At 38.2% G+C, this 22,196-nt stretch overlaps 1 protein-coding gene across 2 annotated transcripts in view; it reads right to left on the bottom strand.

The window, feature by feature from the left end:
• Positions 1 to 22,196, bottom strand: part of LOC145331728 (uncharacterized) — a 133,133-nt gene that overhangs the window by 35,320 nt on the left and 75,617 nt on the right. For both annotated transcript variants that reach the window (XM_080176547.1, XM_080176548.1), the window contains exons 16-20: positions 18,692 to 18,786; positions 18,195 to 18,258; positions 16,359 to 16,428; positions 4,112 to 4,187; positions 3,578 to 3,635 (exon numbers count right to left, since the gene is read on the bottom strand). In XM_080176547.1, the coding sequence (XP_080032673.1) occupies positions 3,578 to 3,635; positions 4,112 to 4,187; positions 16,359 to 16,428; positions 18,195 to 18,258; positions 18,692 to 18,786 (363 nt within the window). The remainder of the gene's footprint in view (positions 1 to 3,577; positions 3,636 to 4,111; positions 4,188 to 16,358; positions 16,429 to 18,194; positions 18,259 to 18,691; positions 18,787 to 22,196) is intronic.

Raw genomic sequence — 22,196 nt, 5'->3', positions numbered from 1 at the left:
CTCTACATTAAGATATAATCTACATATTTTCAAATAAGGAAAGTGTGCAGCTTTTAAGCATAGATATAAAGGGATAAGACAATGGCCAATAAATCGATGTACATCCCCAATGATAATACATAAAATTATACTTTCTACAGATTTAAATTATTGGGTAAACAGCTTGAACACTTAACCTAATGATCCTACCAATCAATATTCACCAGAGTCCCCAAAGTTGTTATGCCAACAAATAAGAAAACGTTATTATAAATCTTTGGGGACTAGTGTTATAAACAGCCCATTGTCCACCCTCTCTCTGGCTTTTAAGAGCATAGATTTAACGCGCTATCACTTACGCAAAAAAAAAGATTTATAAGAGCCATTAAACTCATTCAAATCGCCTGACATTATTCATTACATAACAGTAACAGGATGTCAGTATGTGTATGTTGCAAATGATCTCGCAAACCACTGAACCGATACGGGTTATCTCTACTTTGAAATTTTTTAAAAGATCCATGAGAAATTACCATAAAAAGATTACACCTCTTAAGCATTATATAAGTCGTTATTGTTAGGTATTTTTAAAGATAAGCAAATGGATGATAAACATATGTACTGTACATCCCCGATTACAATAAGCAAAATTACCATAAATTTATTTATTTTTAAATCACTGATGGAAAAGTTTACCTATCAAATTAAGATAAATTAAAAAGTGTTCAAAAATTTTCAGCCAAACAAAATCCTCCCTACCTACCTGCGTTTAAAACAATTTTAACATCATCAAAAATAAACATATAAAAGAACTTGATTGAAATGCTTTAAATGAACAGTTTTGCTTAAAATATATTATGAAAAAGTTTACCGATAATTGATATTGGTAAAAGAATTAGCATGAATATCTATTTTCTTTACATTACCTAACCAAACTAATAATTAAATTTTAGAAAGAATCTTGCTCCTCTTTAACTCACATTTAACTCATTAAAATTATAGAAAATATGAATATAGCTACTAAAGGTCAGAAGATGAGAAAACGGAGAAACGGGGCAATGGGCCGTTTAATACACAAGTCCCCAATTTTTTTTAATAATGGTTTCTTATTCGTTGGCTTAAAAACTTTGGGGACTTTAGTGAAATCTGATTTATTGATTCATTAAATTGAGTGTTCATACGTTTCAACCACTAATTTAAATAAACAGATGGGTAATGTTGTGTATCAATATTGGGGATGTACATCGATTTATAGGCCATTGTCTAATCCCTTTAGATCTCAGAGAAAATGCACTATGCAAAGCGGCAAATCCTACTAAATTTAATAATATTTGTTCTTTATTAATAACAAATCAAATAATGTTATTTTATATTAGTTTTGGGATATTCAATCAGCATGGCATTAAAAACGATTAATATCCGCTGGTTTAGAACCGTTTCTCCGCCATAATTTAAAATCATTTATAACATTATACCAAATACAATTTTCAACGAATACTAAAATAAAAATCTTACATTTATACCAGTTGTGTTAGCATAGGCCTTCAACCTTCGGGACTAACAAAGCTGGTTTTAATCTTATAGTTTTTTCATTTTGATATCCACGGAAAGCTGTCTATAATAAGATGCGATAAATAATTATTCAATAACTCATTATTTGATGGCATTTTTTCCTAACCCTTGTATAATATAACTAGCGGTTAAGCACATAGCATCTAATGGGCTTTGAATTTGAAGGGGCAGAGAAGGGGCTAAAATAGTATTAAACCATCCTAAAACTTAAACCTGAAAATAAAATAGCCTAAAGCCATCATGGGACATTCGTGAAGCTTACCTAAAATAGAGAACCCAATAGGTTCAGTAATTATTGAGATTTTAAGCTTAAGACAAAAAAAACTTAATACTTTAAATAAAAAGAAAGAAAAAATATGTAAACTTTTCTTTTTTAGAATTGAAAGAAAAGATAAAAATCATTAAGTTTTAAAATTTTTAATCGCGAAAGCAATCTTTACGCTAAAAAAATTTGTATGAAAAAAAGAAGTAAAAGCCAAGTTATAACTGTATTCTTTTTGCATTTGTTTAGAAAGGCGAAAATTAATTAATTTCTCTTTTTGTATAACAAGGACAATTATTTTAATATGTTGAAAAAAAGATCTTTTTAACAGCAGGTCCAAAGCTTTTTATATGTCGAGTGATGGCTTTTAGCTGTTTTGGAGGAAGGGTGCGACTAAGACAACCCCGTGAAAGAAATATGGTCCCTAGAAAAGTTATATTTCCTAAATTTCTTTCATCTTCCAACTACTAGCTGCCACCCCATTATGGGTAAAGGCACGTAAGGCTAAGGTTGAAGCTAAGCGCAACATGTTAAGCTGCATACCTCCAGACAAAGTTCAATTATAGAGTAGCCGTGATGTTAGAAAGGCTAACTACGATATGCAAAAATAATGGATATATTATTACTTGGATTTACACTAGATAATCATGTACTCTAATAAAGTGAAACTTGTAGCGGGCTAAAATTATTACACTCCCTACCCTTTATCCAATCTCCTCCCCTCCTACTGGATAAACGAAATGACCAATAAATGACAGGGAAAATAGCAACCTAAATTTTCCTGTTATAATATCCACGTATATTCTACATCCATTGCAAAAATATGACTTTTGATCAAGATAACCGCCCTAATTAGCCAGCTTTATGACTTTAATGAGACTTTACACATATATAAAGGTATAAGTTTTCATGTGCCATGTGCTTAACACGTAGTGCATTAGATTGTCGTCGGGGAGGTGATGGGATAGAGTCTCAGCTCATCACCGTGTCAAAACAAGAGACGTTAAAAATGGTTCATACTATACTGCTGCTATGTCAGATGCGCGACATTTATAATTGGAGAAGAGAGTATGTTTATAAGGTTCCTATGTCAACTGGGTACCAAAAAAGTGGTTAAAACTGACTTGCCGTTACATAAATTTAAAAAAAAAAAGGAAAATTGTCTGGTATTAGCATAATTATTATGTCAACAAAAGCAGACTTTTTTAGAACCCTACATATATATACAAAGTAAAGGCATAATAAATAACTATTGTACTATTGATGCATATAATAAATAGCCAAGGTTTAAAAAGATTAAAAATGTGTAATTTTTCACTAGTATATATATTTCACCTCTACCGCCCTTCCCTTTATTCATGGTTATTAAAGATAGGTCATTATTAATGGGGATCATCATATTAAACTCAAACACCTAATATCTGCCTTCCTAATTACTTTGCAGTAGCTAAGATACTCTATTTCCGTCTGTCCATATGTCAAAACATTTTTTACTGGCTTTAATTTGGTAATAGTTATTTATAAATTATAAACAGCTTTCCGCAGATATAGAAATATACAAAATTATAAGATTAAAACAAGTCCCGAGATGCCGAAGGCAAAGGCTAAAAAAACTGGTTTGAATCTTATGATTGTACAATATTTTTATATTCATAGTAAACTGGATGTAATACGATGCTTTACATATTATCAGTAAGGCTGAGAACCGGTTCTAATCCAGCGGATATTTATAGGTTTGGAAATGATACTGGAAAATTACTATACCTGATCCAGCTTTCCCTCCAGGTGTTTACAGTGCTGCTCCAGGTGGACTCCAGGATTCCTGGACAAATAATATTGAATTTTTAATTTAGGACAAATAATTTAAAGCTAACTAGAATCTAGGGGCGCTTTTTTTTAAAGGGTTTGAAATTCAAAAATAGCCTAAAACCATCCTTGGCAAATAGGGAATATGTCTTCAAAGGGTTAAGAGGCAGAAAAATAACCTAACTAAAGAGTCATCCTTGGGTCTAAATCTACATAACTGAGCCTAACATCATTCCGGGACTTAAGTAAAGCTTCACTAAAATGGAGAACTAAATCAGTTCTGTAGTTAGAGAGATCCTTTGCTACAGACAAAAAAACCTTACTACTTTATAGAATAGAATAGTTAGTTAGAAATAGTCTACGGATGCACATAAAGTCAACAGAAGTATGAAAAAATTTAAATATATTCTTTCTTTCATAAGGAATCTCCTCTTTAAAAAAAAAACAAATATAAAAATTAGTAAATAGTAGCTACGCTATTATTAATGTTACCTTTTCTTGTTAGAAATAATTGGAAGCGAGAAGGGACCTTCTTTCTTACTTCGCGGATTTTCAGTCTTCAATATATCTGTAATAAAAAGTTTTAATGATTTACAGGCCGTTGATTAAAGTAAAAGAATAGAGGGGGGATGAGCTTTACATAAATCTGCCCTCAAAAGGGGACACTGTAACGATTTTCGAAATGAGCTAACAGTGTCAGTAATATAAATACAGATAAATACCTACAAAATAACAGCTAGCAAACGAAATGGGTCTCCACCACTTGGGCCGGGTAGTTGTCTGGATTATATATTATGGATTATACTTTAATGGACATCATTTTGTGCTTCTTATAGTAGAGGCATTCCCCTCACTTTAATATATAAGTCTTAAATTCAATCTTACCCCCAATATCTTCAACAACAAAAAGATAACTTACTGTAAAAATGTAACGGTAAAAATTAAAAAATTATAGAGTATATTTTCATATGCATTTTTTCATGAAATAAAAATGTTGTAAATTGAAATGTTATGTTTTTATAAATTATTACAGCATGTGGCAAGTCAAAGTTGCCGTATTTGAAATCAGAGAGATAGGGGACAATGGACTAGTCGGAGTCCCCAAAGTTTTATAATAACGAAATTCGTTGGCTTAACAAATTTGGAGACTTTGTTGAGTTTTTTTTTGGTTGATCATAAAGTTGAGTGTTCAAGCGTTTCAACTACTAATTCTAATCTACAGAAGGGGTAAATTTGTGTATCCATAATATGATGCGATAAATAACTATTGTAAAACTTTGAAATTAACCTTGTCAACTATGAGATGTAAAGAAAAAGACAGCACAATAAAAGAAAAACATATGGCAACTAAAAACAACAAATACGTACACAATCATAAAATAACAAGGATGACAACATCCATTCGTAGTAAGTCATAAAAAAAACTGAAGAAAAGACGAAGTGTGTTGCTTATTATTGCATATGTATTCGTTATTTCTAAGGGAGAGAGGTGACATTGGGCTGTTTATTAAACAAGTCTCCAAAGTTTTATAATAGCGTTTTCTTATTTGTTGACTTAACAACTTTGGAAACTTTCATCTAATTCTTATTGGCTGGTTCATTAAGTTGAGTGTCTAAATATTTCAACCACTAATTGTAATCTATAGAAGGGTAATTTGTGTATTATCAGTGTGGATGTACAACAATTTATAGGCCCCTGTGAGCTACCCAATTAGACATAGTTTATGTTAGGCGAATTAAGGACCCATTCTCGAAAGTTAGTATTAAACAAATATTACCTAACTTAAAAGATTAAATTGTACTGTTATGTTTTTAAAAATATAAATTAACTAGTAGCTGCGTCATGATAGAAAAACATATGTAAAAAGTAATAAAAACAAATATTTGAAATCTGTAAGTTTGAATTTTAGAAAGCTTTATGTGAAATTGAAGGGATAATTATTAAAATAAAATAATTTTCCAATTTTTTATTGATGGTGTATATTAAGTAAAGATTCAAATCAGAGGATTAAATTTTCATGTTTTATAAAGTTGTAAGGTTTTTTGTTTTTAGCTTAAGATATCAGTAACTAATGAACCGATTGAGTACTCCGTTTCAGAAAAGGTGAATTCTCAAAAAAAACTTTTGCCCCACTAAAATTAGTTTGCCTCACTAAAATTTTGGTGAGGCAAAATTATCCCCTCTAAATTTTTAGTTTGCCTTACTGATTTTAGTGGGACAACAGTTTTTTAAGAATTCACCTCTAGTATGGTTTTAGAGTTTTTTTCCCCATCTTTATGGTAACATTTATAAAGCTGTGCATGTTGATTCGTATCTTAATTATACAGTTTGAAATACATAAAAAAATCTAACATGCCTAAATTAATATAAAAAAAAGCTATCCGAACGGACGGACGGACGGACGGAAGGACGAACTTATCATAATTTTATCAAAGCTTTGCTTGTAAAAATCAAGATGATAGAAAATTTATTTGTAAACATCTGTCTACATTAATTATGTGAATTAAACATAAAACATAATTTTGTTCCAATGCACATTCTAGGTAGGGATCTTTATGGATAAGACAATGTAAGATAAGAAATATAATTCTGTCGGGGGTTCACTGAACCTAACTTAATTAAACCTTATGAATAAGAAATGTAATTGAAAAACGTCACACAAGTTTTATAGAGCAGCTTCGCTTCTAACGATATAAAAAAGTTTTAAAAATTTGATACTTTGAATATTTGATTTATTGTCGGTAATAAAACTAATTATTTTATACCCACTTTTATGACCTAAATATTTCTACCATTGAAAAAATGTATCAATAAAATTTTGTCGTAGAAAAATATATTATTAATTTGTAGCTTTCTAAATTAACTGAATTTTGATTAAAACAAGGATGACAACATTTATACAAAGCGAAGCAAAAAATCACGGATGGACAAATTGAATTGTAGAGCATTTTTTGAACGACAATATTTATGTCAATTTTTGTCCTAGGCTTCCTTGAGGATATTGTCATCCTTTTTAAATGAGAAGCTTTTCTATAATTAGGGTCGGTCCGTCCATCACAATTTACGCAATTTTGCAACAAATTTATGTACAATTTTATTTAAAATCAAAAAATAAAGTTCTGGTTATAAAGTTCTGACACTATACAAGAGTTACTGTTCGTTTATTCTTTCTTCTAATTTTAGAGCTTCGTTTTTATAGATGTTGTCATCCTTTTAGTAATTATGTCTTTGTAACAATGCAATAGTTATGTATTTATTTCTGAAAATCTTTTAATGTTTAAACTGTTTTCAGTTAGAAGGGAGATATAACATTATAGTTGTAAAATAGTTATTTATCACATCGTATTATAGAAAGCATATCGCGGATGTTAATCTGAAAAAATTGTAAGATGACAACCGAAGGCCCGAGCTCACAAAACTGGTAATAATTTTAATATTTTTAATTAAATTTTCGTGGATAATTTTTTTGTATTAATGTGATACATGATTTTTCAGTATGGCTGAGATTCAGAAATGATATGACTTGGAAACCATGTAATATCACTGGATTAGAACCAGTTTTCAGTCATACTGAAAAATAATGCAAAGCATCGTATTACAGACAGTATTATCCACGAATATAAAAATAAAAATCCTAAAATTTATACCAGTTTTGTTGACCCCGCCTTCGGCCACTCGAGGGTTTAATCTTATAATTTTTCATTTAAATATCCGCAGAAAGCTGTCTCTAATGCAATGGGATAAATAACTATTCTAATTGTGAAAATCCAAGTTGCTAATGCTAGCCCCTGAAAAAAAGTGGTCGGTGGAATTTACTTTGAAACTGTCATTGACATGTCTCCATTTCATATAACTATGATCCGTTTGGGTAATATATTACAGTTTAATTAAAGGAATTATCACTATGATACTAGAATGTTATATTGTTGAGACAATAAGTTCTTAAAGCCCAGTTCATGAGAGAATTAGGTATTGTTTTCAAATACATAACTATGCACAGCACACATATACATCATAAGAATTATCAAATAGGAACATGTATTTACAAATGTAATTCAAATAGGACATAAAAGATTTATTTTAATTATTGTTTTTAAAAGACATGAAAAAATAAATTAATTTCTGCTAAATCAAAACAGGTTTTCTAAGCCATAAAGAAATGTCTGAGTCTCGGGATTAACAAAACTGGAATTAATCCTATTAATTTTTATTTCACTATTCGCAAAAAAAACAGTTAATAATACTATGCGATTAATATCTATTACAGCATGCTAATGTAAAATAAGATGTTAAAAAACAACTAATTCCAGATTGCTACTTTAAAAAAATGTAGACACGACCCTCCCCTCTTGCTGCAGAGAGGGGTTAGAAAAATAGTTTTAATCTGAAAATAGAATGGTACAAACTTAAGCTTCAGAAAAAAAACTTTCTACTTTATATAACAGGATGTCAAAGTCAAAGTATTATTGAAGAAGACTTTATACATAGCCCTGTATTTCAAGCATTAAAAAAATGTACAGTAATGTGTGTTTTTTATGAATCTTTGTCATTATTCCTGGCGTTTTAAATGGTGGGTTTTTAGGCCATTGTAAAGTAAATAAAGACAGTCTAATGATACTGTGGTAATACGACACCCATACGGACAGGCCTATTACAGAGTTGCTTCGCTGTGACTTATGATAACAAACCCCCAGCACCTAATCCTATTATATCACTATCCATCTCATGACCGCTGTTAACCCCGCACCCGGCGGTCAAACTAGCCTGCCTAAATGTGGGGAGGGGACTTGAACATGCAACTATCACGAGTCCATCATGCGCTTATATAATCGGGAGGCACTGCCTCCCCTTTTACCACCGCTGCCCCCACAGCCTGTCTACCGTCGGGCGCTAAGCCCTAGCGCCCCACACCCCCTTCAAACCTAACCATTGTTATATTTTTGTTGTATATATATAGTAAACATAACTTGTAAATATTATTCAGTTTAAATATATAATTCTGTATGATTGAATCCTGCTTGTTTGTTTGGTAGAATACTTAAAGGCTAGGGCCCGTTGAATCCGAACTCGTTACCCCGTGGGCCGAGTACGCTCGGCTTACCAGAACTTGGTGTCAGCGTGTTTCAATCGAGCCTTACAGAAACTAGCCTATTCTACCTCTGATTGGACCCTTTGGCAAGTAAGGGGACAATCAGCCGCCAACTGACCCGTGAGACGGCCTTTTTAGGTCGAATTTCCATCATTTTGAACGCAATATGTGGGCCTCTGGCCTACGGCAAGCAGATTTAGCCTGCTAAAAGCGCCAGTTAAGACGCTTTTTCCGTGTCGTGTAGGAGTAGCGCTAGGTGCGCAGCCACGGCAATCGGATAATTTAGCCCAGACGGCTACAAAACTGAGTCTAAATTGGCAAGTGTAGCTGGGACAAGCCCCAGGACACCCAGGCCAAACCTACGAGACAGACAGCTGTGTGCTGGTCTCCCTAAGAAGGCAATGTGTGGCTGCGAAGCTTCAGCACACAAGTAAGCCCTACCACTGCGACGGATAGCAGATTTTGAGCCACAGGCACGGCAGGACGGGACATTCCCTGCCGCTGCCTCCCAGGATTCGAACCCGAGGCGCTGCAGGACGGGCCATTCCCTGCCGCCATTTGTCGGGATTCGAACCAGCGGCGCTGTAGGACGGGTCATTCCCTACCGCCGTCACCCCTCTGAACCTTGCAGGACGGACATTCCCTGCTGTCAGTGCTTCCAGAATCACACCTAGAGCTCCTAGTGATAACAACACATCATTGTGTATAAAATGTCAACCAAGTGATAAAAATAAATATAAAATTGTTGACCAAGTGATAATTAATAAGCTCTAGTGATTCGAAGCTACAGTCTAAGCCACCATGGTAAGCGATACCACCATAGCTGCGGTGCGGCCACCACCAAAGTTTCTGCCAACCCCAGCAGAACGAGAGGCCCCCTTGTCTCAAGGGCAGGACCTCCACTTCCCCTGCCATATCAGGGTGAGGTTTCCTACTCCTGACCCTGCCCAGCATGTACAGGTTGATGCCATGATTGACTCTGGCAACCGTGTACCAGGGTCTGCTGTAATTTCTGAGCACCTCATGCACGCGATGGGCGTGCAACGCATGTTGATTCCGGACAACACCCAGATCCTGACTGCTAATGAGGACGGCCAGCCCCTCCAGGTAATTGGAAAATTAAAAGAGTTATATATGGCAGTTTCACACACTCTTATACTCCATCTATACCACGTGTCTGTGGTCCGAAATCTCTCACACCCTCTGAACCTAGGAGGGTATTTTCTCAAGGAGTTCGGAACTAGGCTCTGTTTCGACATGCAACCACCTTGCTTGTGGGCGCGTGGGGAGTTTATCCCACTCCGTGGCGTCCCCATTGACCGGGAGACAGCCGAGAGAGAGCTAAGCTATGAGGGGCCTCTGCCAGGCCCCCTGCCGGAGCAGCCGCGTGTGGTTGAGAAAGGCACACACTGGGTGGACGCTGAACTCAACGCACACAAGGGAGCTAACCTGCTAGCCATGGGGTTGCCCCCAGTGCCCAAGGTGCCAAGGGAGAGCCTGCCAACAACGTTTCCTGAGATTGCCAGCCCTCCAGAACCCATCTTCTCCTCCGACACCTTTATTAACGGCCAGCCGTGTCCACCTGGCCCCCTCTACCTGGGACCTCCAGCCAGTCCACCAGCCAAGCCCGAGTCCAGACCCGTCAAGTCGCGGTCTGATGTACCCGGAGCCACACTCAGCTCTCAGGCCCCAGCCTCTCCCGGCGCCGTGCCCGTCAAGTCGCGGCCGGACGCCCACGGAGCCAAAGCTGGACCCAGCACTTTGGCCTCTCCCAGCGCCGAGCCCGTCAAATCGTGGCCGGACGCCCCCGGAGCCACGCCTGGCTCCGACACGTCAGCCTCTCCAGAAGCCGAGCCCGTCAAGTCGCGGCCGGTGGGTCCCGGAGCCAAGGCTGACCCCTCACCAGCCACGTATAGGCTAAGCGCTGTCACTCCAACTGACGGTCAACCACCCCAGCTCCGCACAGCCAAGCGGGTGGTCCTGCCTGGCCGCGGGGTTATGGCGGTCCCTGTTGAGCTAGTGGGCCATCGCACCAAGGATGCCATTCAACTAGCTGCCCCAGAACAGAGGTTTGGGGAGGACCTTGTCATTCCAGAGGGCCTGTATGCCCACAGGCCTGGCTCTGCCACTGTGTTCAGAGTACTGGTGGTCAATGAGGGGGAGGCGCCCCTCTTGCTGGATGCTGGCCTCCCAGTGGCAGGGGAGCTGGTCAAACCTGACATTTTGGAGGTCTCTGATACGCCTCCCCCGCGTCTCCACTCGTTCCAAGAACCTGCTGAGCCTATAGACATGCAAGAGTTGTGGGAGGCCCTGGAGATGGAAGACAATGAGTTCCTACGCAAGGACCCCTTGCTCAAGAAGGAGGTCTGGACTACGTTGTCAGAGTACAGGGACGTCTTCTCAAATTCTACCCCCGGCTGCACAGATGTGGTTGAATTGCAGCTGCGCCTCAAACCAGGGACCCAGCCGATCCGCCAGAGATTCAGGGATCTGAACCCGCGGCAAGAGGCTGAACTGGAGAAACAACTGGACACCTGGCTGCAGGAAGGAGTTATAGAGCCGTCGGACTCCGCCTGGAGCAGCCCCCTGGTGCCCATCAAGAAGAAGGACGGGAGCACCCGCTGGGCCGTCGACTACAGGGCCCTCAACAAGTGTCTGGAGCTGGACAGCTACCCCCTGCCTAGGATCCAGCAATTGGTGGAACGAGCTGGCGGGCACCGTGTCTACAGTGCTCTAGACGCGGTGGCTGCCTACTACACCATCCGTGTGTCTGAGGATAGCCGGCCCTGCACCGCCTTCACCACCCCCAGGGGCTTGTATCAATGGAAAAGGATGCCCTTTGGCCTGGCTACGGCACCGTCTGTCTATTCCAGGTTTATTGCAGGGGTCCTAAACCCACTAGGCACAGCCAACCTCCAGTCATACCTTGACGACGTCCTGACCTTCCACCAGGATACCTGGGCCCACCTGGCCAGGCTCCGAGAGGTCTTGGAAGCCCACCGCAGGGGAGGGATCCGCCTCAAGCCAGCCAAGACCAAGTTGTTCCGGTCCAAGGTGGATTATCTGGGTCACACCCTCAGCCGTGAGGGGATAGCCATGCAAGAGGACTATATTGACCGCATCTTGGACTGGCCAGCCCCTAGCACCCCCAAGGATTTGCTGGCGTTGCTGGGCTTCTTTGGATACTACCGCCTGTTCATCCCAGAGTATGCAGACCTCACCTACGAGATGAATCGGCAGAAGACGGCCAAGGCCCTAACCTGGACGCCTGAGATGGAAGCCCAGCTGCTGCAACTCAAGGACAAGTTCCGCCAGGCCCCCATCCGAGCGCCGCCCAGGTTTGATTTACCAGCAGTGTTCCAGCTCACCACAGATTTCAGCAGCCGCGCCATCTCTGCCATACTGAGTCAATGCCAGGAGGGCAAGGAGAGGCTGATTGCCGCCGTGGGGCGCAAGACAACCGACCCTGAAACGCGCTACCCGTCCTGGAAGGGAGAGATGGCCGCCATTATCTATGGGATCCGAAAATTCCACGGCATCTTGTCCTACCGCAGCTTCCAAATCAACACTGATTCCTCTGCCCTGCTACAGATGAAATCACTGAACACATCCACAGGGATGGTGGCCCGCTGGCAGGAGGAGCTAGCGGCCTTGGATTTTACCGTCTGCCACAGGCCTGGCACTCAGAACACCAACGCCGACGCCCTCAGCCGCCGGGAAGATGCCAACATGCCAACGGCGAGCGCCGAAGAATTAGCAGAGCAGGCTGAGTATATCCACAACCTGGGCCAGCCAGGGGAGGCCGCAGCTAGCCGGCCTCATGCCGCCCGACTGGATTCAGCTAGAGTATTGGAAGCCCAGACACAGGACCCCCTCCTGCTCCGTGTCCGCCAATGGGTGGCTGATGGCAAGGCCCCAACCAAGGCTGAGCTGCGTGGCAAGGAACGAGACGAGCAGCAGTACGCCAGCCGCTTCTCAGCCCTGGGGCTTGACGAGCATGGCTGCCTCACCACCACTGACCAGACTCTGACAGGGGAGAGGACAAGATACCTACTGCCCTCGGCCCTCCAGAAGGACGCGTTCTTTCTAGCCCATGGGACCCCCTTGGCTGGGCACTTTGGGATGGACGCAACTATCGCCCGCGTTGCCATGCACTTCTGGTGGCCCAACCTGGCCCGTGACGTCCGCCTGATGGTACAAACCTGCCCTGAGTGTGTCCAGAAAGTTACCAAGGAGAGGCTGAAGCAGGGGATCCACGTGCCCTCCCGCCAGGGGTACCCACAGCAAGTCCTATTCATCGACCTGGTGGGGCCACTGCCAGAGACCCCAGCTGGGAACCGCTACATCCTCACCTGCCAAGATGGATTTAGCCGGTTTGTCAGCCTCTACGCCATCCCCAACAAGCGCACCCTCACGGTGGCTGAAGCCCTGTTGCACCGCCACCTGGCCACGTTCGGATGCCCCCTGAAGATCCATTCCGATAATGGAATGGAATTTACCGGCCAGGTATTCCAGGAACTGGCCTCCCGGCTCGAGATTGGCCTGACACATCCACCACCCTACAACCCGCAGTCCAACCGAGTGGAGAGGTTTCATAGGACGCTCAACACAGGCATGCGCCTGTTCCTAGACAGAGACGATAACAACTGGGAGCCCCACCTGCCTGCCATCGCCTTTGCCTACAACACCAAGGCCTGCAGATCTACTGGTGTGACCCCGTTCCTGGCCTTCTTTGGGAGAGAGGCCAAACTGCCGGTGGACATGGTACTACGGCTGCCAGAGACCGAATATGCTTCAGTTCCAGCCAACGTCCAAGCTCTGTTGCAGCGCTACTATGCAGTTTATGATGCCATCCAGCAGAAGGAGGAGGGAGCCATCAGAAGGAGCGCGGCAGCTTACGAAGGCACGGCCAAGTATGAGGTTGGAGACTTGGTCTGGTACCTGGCCCCTCGCCTGGTGCCAGGAAAGGCAGCCAAAATTACCAAGAGATGGACTGGCCCCTGGAAAGTGGTGAGGAAAGCTACAGAAGTCCATTATGTCATTAAACCTGCCTCTCCCGCAGCCAGAATCTCAGAAGTTACCGCGCATGTAGGCCGACTGCGCAAATACACTGGAGATGTGACTGCCCACCAGATCCCAGACGACATCCAAGTTGACGTGGACGGCGACGAGGATGCCACCGAGCTGCCAGTTGGAGCGGCGGCGCCCGCAGCTAGCAACCCAGGAGAGTTCCCAGTGCACCAGCCAGCCGCAGCCGCCCCACAGCCTAGCGGCCAAGATCGTGACCCAGTGGAGGAAAACCTGCAGGAGCAGCCCAACGAACCGCCGCCGCCGCCGCCCGCTCCAGAGCCACTCAGAGATGCCATCTGGAACCCTGACTCGGACATGGAGAACCTGCCAGCCAGCAGCGAGCCTGTAGGAGAAGAGCCAGCCACTGCGATGGAAGAAGCCGCCCCAGAAGAAGAAGAAGAAGCCATGTGCCCCCTGCTGATGACAGCCATCCCCATCCGGGTCGGAGCTAGGAGGCCAAGCAACCTGAATCAAGCAGGCGCCCCCATGGAATTCTATGCGCCCTTTGCCATCACCATTCCACCCTTAGGAACCACCAGAGTCTGCCTAGGCCTCCGTGTCCAGCTACCAGCCGCGACAGAACTGATCCTGCAGACGAGGCAAAATTTCCAGCGGCGAGGCCTGGCCGTGGCCAACCCACGCCTAGAAGCCAACCAGGAGCTGACGATGCTGATCACCAACCACAGTCAGACTGAGCAACGAGTGTCCCGGGGAGCCTGTGTAGCCCGAGCTGTCCTCCATCGAGCTGTGCCCCAAGAACTGCCTGTCCGGCGCATGAGCCGGCTGTCGTATCCCCAGGTTCAAGGCCTGGTGGCTCAGGAGCCACGCAACCCTTGAAGGGGAGGTTGTGGTAATACGACACCCATACGGACAGGCCTATTACAGAGTTGCTTCGCTGTGACTTATGATAACAAACCCCCAGCACCTAATCCTATTATATCACTATCCATCTCATGACCGCTGTTAACCCCGCACCCGGCGGTCAAACTAGCCTGCCTAAATGTGGGGAGGGGACTTGAACATGCAACTATCACGAGTCCATCATGCGCTTATATAATCGGGAGGCACTGCCTCCCCTTTTACCACTGCTGCCCCCACAGCCTGTCTACCGTCGGGCGCTAAGCCCTAGCGCCCCACACCCCCTTCAAACCTAACCATTGTTATATTTTTGTTGTATATATATAGTAAACATAACTTGTAAATATTATTCAGTTTAAATATATAATTCTGTATGATTGAATCCTGCTTGTTTGTTTGGTAGAATACTTAAAGGCTAGGGCCCGTTGAATCCGAACTCGTTACCCCGTGGGCCGAGTACGCTCGGCTTACCAGAATACAGTTGAGACATTGAATTATTAATTTAGGCTAATAACACTGGCAATTATAAACCTTTTAATAATATACATTAAATAAAATGCTTATAATTAAAATATTGTATCAAACAATGGCTTGAAGATAAACATATTTTTTCCTATTATATCAGGTTTAAGGCTTTTTTTTTGTCTGAAGCTTAGGATTTCAACATCTATAGCGCCAAGTGGGTTCTCCATTTTGAAGAAGCTTGGTATAGGTCCTGGGATGGTTTTAGGCTTTTATACTTTAAAATTTGGATGGTTATATTCTGTTTTCTGCTCCTTTCTTTCCCCTTCTTTAATGCCAGGTTTGCAGCTGCTACAAAAGCAGCAACTTTATAATTGATGATTGACTGTAAGTTTGTCTTTGAATCGTCTTCATTATAAGCTGTACACTTTATAACTTACCGGATTCTCGTAACTTTCATTCTCATTTAAATTGTGTTAAAATTGTTATTGCTGAGCAACTTAATTTAATTTCCATAAAGCCATGTAAAGTAAAGATTAGCTTCGCTACTGAAAATGCTACATTAAGGCTTTTAAAGATAATGCATATAGCATATGAGTAAAATTGACATGTGTTTACCAACAACTTAAACAAGATAAATTGTGTCAAAGAGTAGAACTTTTATTTCAAGTCCTAAAACGTTTTAACCATTATGTACATTCACTAGCGGCTGTGATTCTAGTATCTAGGAGCTATGTATTCGAAGGAGTAAGGAAAGTAGGAAAATGGCCTAAAATCAAACTTTGATATGACAATTAAATATCGATATCTCAAGCTACAGACAAACAACCTTTCTAATTTATATAATTTAACATTAATACCATGTTTTATACTTGTGAGTGGGTAATCCATTACTGACGGACTTACCCCACATATGTCTTTAATAGTGGCTGCGCTACTAAAAATTCATGGTATTTCCTTTTTTATAAATAGAAACATAGAATTCAACCTTTTGTTTTCAAGTTCAATGTTGAAAATTTACATAAACAAATACAGAAACAGAAAATGAGATTCTGAAAAATGAATACAATTTTGCAGCATAAATTAACTAGGTAGTTATCAGATTTTAAAATCTTTTAATGTGAGACTTTCAGTTTAATTTAATGATATCAAATTGCTGTGTGGTACCCTCACCCAAAATAGTTAATAACCTATCCTGGACCTAAAGAAAGCAATATTGTAAAGGAAAACCATTTCGGTTCAGCGGTTAGATATTTTACCTGTAATTATGTTGGTAATTGAGGTATCATGTTCAGGACTCATACAGTTCAATCCTTCCCCAACCTGGATCTAAAAATAAAACAAGGATGACAAACATGCATAAAAGTAAAGCTAAATAATTAGATTGTGGGACAAACAAATATTAACACTTGTAAACTTGTATCAATTAAACAATATAAGTAAAAAAAGAAATAATTTAAAGACTGGATTTTTAACTCTGTCTCTTTGTATGTCTTTGTCAGGAGAAAATATGTTTTAATTTATATTCTTAAAATCCTTCAATAATCAAGAAAGAACTTATTTTATATTTTCCAGTAAGGCTTCAAAACCGATTAATATCCGCTGGATTAGAACCAGTTTTCAGTCATGTATAAATCATGTATAGTATCGTATTACAGAAAATGTTCCACGATCATTAAATCAAAAATCATAATATTAATACCAGATTTGTTACACTAGGCCTGAGGCTCCTCGGGGATAACAAATCTAGTTTTAATCTTATAATTTTTCATTTTAATGTCCGTGGAAAGCTCTCTATAATACGATGAGATAAATAACTTTTAAGAAAACATGTCCATGTACAAACATAATACATATTTAACCCATAACAAATATTTAAACCTTTGAAATGTAAATTGTCAAGGTCGCTTTAAAACAAGAATTGATGTAAAACATACGTGGATATTATGACAGGGGAAAAATTTAGCTTGCTAACATGAAACTCGTTGATTGGTAAGTTAATTCATCAAGCATGAGGGAAAGGGATGGGGTAGAGGGGGTTGAAGGAGGAAATCGTTATATTAGCTCACTGCAAGCTTCACTTTATTAGGAGCATAAAAATCTGGTGTAAGATCCAAGTAATAATATATCCATTAAAACAAGATAATGAACAAACCTTCCCAAAATAGAAAAAGATACAAATTCTCTATTTTTATCAAATACAATTTTTGAGTAATATTTCTGTAAAAACTTAAGTGCTGTTATCTCATCAATATAGAACTATTGTCAAAATATCACTATGAATTTAATTTAACCTAATAGTCTACAATAGTAATATTGTATATGATCACTATAAAGGAGTCCAAAAGGTAACATCAACCTAATTTTAACCTTTTGCTAAAACGAGGCAGATCACAGTATAATCTTTTAATATGTTTTTGTTATTTAAATATTTAAAATCATGCATAATTATCAAAAATCATGTTTTTATCCTTCGCTTAAAGACTTATGGGTAACTTCCTTTAAAAACAAATTATAATCCGGCTAAAAGATACATTTCAAGTCTGATAAACAAAACTGCTATTTTCTATATATATTTGGATGCCAACATACATAAAGCAAAGTTCTAAAATTATAAAAAAGGACAAGCGATCAATAACTCTTGTAGAGTGTCAGAACTTATTTTGTAAGTCTAAAATTGTACATAAACTTGTTGCAAAATTGCGTAAATTTAGGATAATGTATAAAGAGATACTTTATATTTAATGATTTAAATATAGGGTACTTCGCATATAATATTGCATCTTGTTGTCCTAGGAATTATTATTCCAAAAATCTGTTAAATAGGACAATTATATCATCAAAAAATATAACAGAGCATACAACTTCGATAAAAAAAAACAAGGCTACGCTAACTTGCAATGCCTTATCGTTCATAAAATCCCTATTCCTCATGGGAAATAAATAGTTTATAATGACAAATTATTCATGAATTTAAATCTTAAATCTAATTCTAATATTTTTATTAAGAGATAAATTTTATGCTGTACAGACTGACAAACGAACGAACGAACACATCCCAAAAGTATGAAGTTACTCATTTAAAAATAACTAACCTTTGAAATACAAGATTGGTCCGAATCTGACCCTCTAACGTTGATCACTTGAACATTTTTCAACCTAAATGAAAAAAAAAATTCCATATAAGAAAACTAGATACTTCCCATCTGGAGGCCTCTACGTATGAAGAAACTACACTTTATCAGTAATAGAGAAAATAGCCCTAAATAATATGTTAGGGGTGCAGAAATTTGTATTTAAAATCAAGTGAAAGATTATGTTAAATTCCATTGTCCTATCCCTCTATACATGACACTTGACTTATATTTTTAGTATTTTCCCATAAAGTGCCTAATAGAGCACAGAAAATCACCCTTATTTGGAATGGGAATAGTTACCTTAGGTAGGTTAGATTAGGTTACATTTGGTAGAGGGTACAACAGATATAGTCCCCGCATTTTGAGAGAAAAAAATAATGCCACCTTATTCTTTTTAAAGAGGAAGGGAGGTCAGTGCTCGCTTGGCACTCTAAGGGAAAGCATCATATCTTTACCTATCAATTTGGTTTCTTTGATCATGTATGATTGTCTCCATTTCATCATTCTTGTCCTGTAGGGACTTGTTCACAAGTGTTAGGTCTCGTAACTCCTGAAAACATAATTGTGCATTAAAATACCAGGAAAAGCGAAAAATTTATGGTAATTTTTGTTGAAGACTACAAGTGGCTTCGGGCATAGCTTTCGAATGGGGACTACAAAAAAACAGAATGTCTTTCTATGTAAAATTACTCTATAACTAACTACCTTTAACATAAGTTTGTTCCATCCTACGAATTATAACATGTTATTGGATAAGTTTTGAAAAAGAATACAACGCATTTTTGTCTTTTAAAAAATTTTACTTTAAATCACAACAAAAAAAATAATTTGACGAAGCCTAAAATACATAACTTTTGCACCACGTCGTCTTCTTGTGCCGTCATATAATGAGAGAGATGAGAGGAGAAGTGGGAAAGAAAATCCCTAAAAAAGATATGGAGAATATGACGTCACAGGATGACGACGTGGTGCAAAAGTTATGTATTTTGGGCTTCGTCAAAAAATTTTATTGTTATACATTATTTCAAAATAACTACAAGTCCCAACCTGTTATTATGAGACCTAAAGTTAATGAGTTTGGACCGTCATGAGTTTGCATTAATTAGTGCAATTATTTTGCAGTGGTGTTTTGGCAATGTAACAAGGCTGCAAATTTTCAAATAGCCAAGTTTGTGAGAAAGTGGTAAATACTTATCTAACATAATAAATTTATTGGCTACTAGTCCCCAAAATTTTAGAATAAAGATTTCTTATTCGTTGACTTTGGGGACTTTTACTGAATTTTGCTTTGTTGGTTTATTAAGTCGAGTGTCCAAACGTTTCAACCATTAATTTTAATCTAAATAAGGGAAAATTTTGTGTGTCATTATTGGGGATGTACATCAATTTATCAGCCATTGTCTTTTCCCTTTAGATCCCTGGTTGTTTACAGACAGACTTGAACAGCTTTGTAATTGGAAAGGAATAAATATTCTAGTTTGAAATTAGATTTTTTTATTAAAAAGTTTTATTTAGAGTTTTTATGTGTAATTCATAGGAAGCATTATTAAATATTATATATTGTATTATTACATTAATGTCTCCGCCCCCAGCATAGTATGTTATTTTCATGTTATTTTCAATTTTTTTGAAGTAGGTTTTCTTTTCTCTCTTAAAAGTTTAATTCCGATTTTCAAGTTTGTTTATGTATAATGTATATTCAAATTTTCTAATGAATTTTTATACTTAGTCTTTTTTCACAAATAAAAGTCTCTTTATTTTACAAAATTATGTGTTTCAAAGAAGTTGTGGTGTGCACAGTATTTTGATGGAGTGAACAAGGAGAATGCAGGCATTCCCAATTCCATTAGGGCTGTACAGTACACCCCCCCCCCCCCTGCACGCACGCTTTTGTTTGGTAGTCAATAGCAAAATCTTAAAAATCTATTTTCTACTATAAAACCTATCCCTTTATGATTAAAGTTATGCTTAAAATGTTGCTATTAAATGCAATTTAAAATTTTGATAACGTATTACACAACACTTCTTATCAAATTATCAGAAAGGAAGGGATAGGTCAATGGTTGTAAAAGAAAGGATTAATCTTGTCCATATTGTCCTCTCCCTTCCTGAGTGATCAACATCAAGAAGGGACATTGGGCTGTTTACTAGACTAGTCCCCAAAGTTTTATAATAACGTTTACTTATTCGTTTGCTTAACAAATTTGGGGCCTTTCATTGAATTTCATTGATAGGTTGGTTCAGATGTGTGTCCAAAAGTTTCAACCACTACTGTAATCTACATAAGTGGACGTAATTAAGTGTATATAGCAATCTTTTAACAAGATACTTAAATCTACATAATTTATATTATAGCTACTTATCATTTGTTGTTATATTCCGAAACCCTTTTTTCCCATGAAGATAAATGAATATTTTTTTCACATATGATATACTATCAAACAGAATGGCTAAAAAAATAAAATGATGAAAGGTATAAAAATAATGGATATAGAATATGTGAATATATTGTAAGGGGAAAATTTGTCGTTGTTACAATGGTCTTCATTTATTGGTCAGTTCATTCACCTAGTAGAAGGGGAGGGGAAAGGATATTGCTATTTTGGCCAGCTAAAAGTTTCTTTATATTAGAGTACATGAAATTACAAATAACAATATATCAATTAAATATATTTTCAAGCTAAAAAGGACTGGCAAATATGCAGTTGTCAGCGATCATGTAAATGAGAACAGGATACAGCCTATATTTTTATATTTATATTTAAGAACAGTATCCATAAAACAGTTTAAAAACGGTTTGAATCTAATAGAAATCATTTTATTATGGTTGGACAATTATTAGTCAAGATAAGAACCTTATAAAATATAATTTTATTAATTTTCATGATATTATATTAAAAAACTTTTTGTACACCTTTACTTAAATTATATAAAAATGTATAAACATTATGACTTGATAATATTTCAAAATTTATTATGAAATATTAATAACATGATTATAACGATTAAGTATTATACATCTTTATTATGATAAATGTTTATATAAATTCTTTTAAAACAAGGATGACAACATCTATAAGGTTTTTTTTATAGCGCAGCTACTCTAGGATACGTTCGTAAATGGAGAAATTCGCTCAATGTGACGTCATAAAATTGAGGGAGATGAGAGGAGAATTGGAAAAGCAGCTTTAAATCATTAATTAAAAGAAATCAAATAAAAACTGATTTTTTATTTCTCTTAGAAAAATGTATGAAATGTTACTTAAAATTGACATTCAAAATTTAGAAAATTGCTCTGTTTTATTTTGTGGTATTGTTTTGCAGGAAGGGTGGGTAAATAGGGCTGTTTATTACGCTAGTCCCCAATTATTTATGATTTTTCATATTCGTTGATTTAACATCTTTGGGGAATTTATTGAATTCTGATTGGTTGGTCCATTAAGCTGAGTGTACCAATGTTTCAACCACTAATTGTAATCTACAGAAGGGGTATCATCATTTGGAATGTGCATCAATTTATCGGTCATTGTCTTATCCCTTTAGATCCTGGTATTTATATTATAAAATTTGTATAATTTGATACAGTATAATTACAACTAAAAGAACAAGAATTTACCTAATTACAAAATAAAATCTTAAAAAACTTCAAATCGACCCTTCAAATCACCCCTCCCCCTTCAAGATTTTTACCTATTGAATGAGTTTGATATGCATCTAATTCAGATGAAGGGCCAATTTCAGAGCAAAATTAATAACATAATCTACTTATATATAGAGTTATTTTCAATCAAAGAAAAAAAAGAGTTTTATTTAGGTAAAATTTTTATCTTTAAAGCAAATGTTATTAAGATAATGTTGATATTTCACAATAATAGTCATAACATTTAAGTAATGTATAAATCTTATTAAATGCTAACGATATAATTGTTGAATTGCTAATTAAATAATAATTTCTATTTT

This window comes from Acartia tonsa, chromosome 11, assembly GCF_053477335.1.
Source record: "Acartia tonsa isolate MP-2025a chromosome 11, ASM5347733v1, whole genome shotgun sequence".
Classification (NCBI taxonomy): domain Eukaryota; kingdom Metazoa; phylum Arthropoda; class Copepoda; order Calanoida; family Acartiidae; genus Acartia; species Acartia tonsa.
This window is presented reverse-complemented; position numbering and strand designations above follow the sequence as displayed.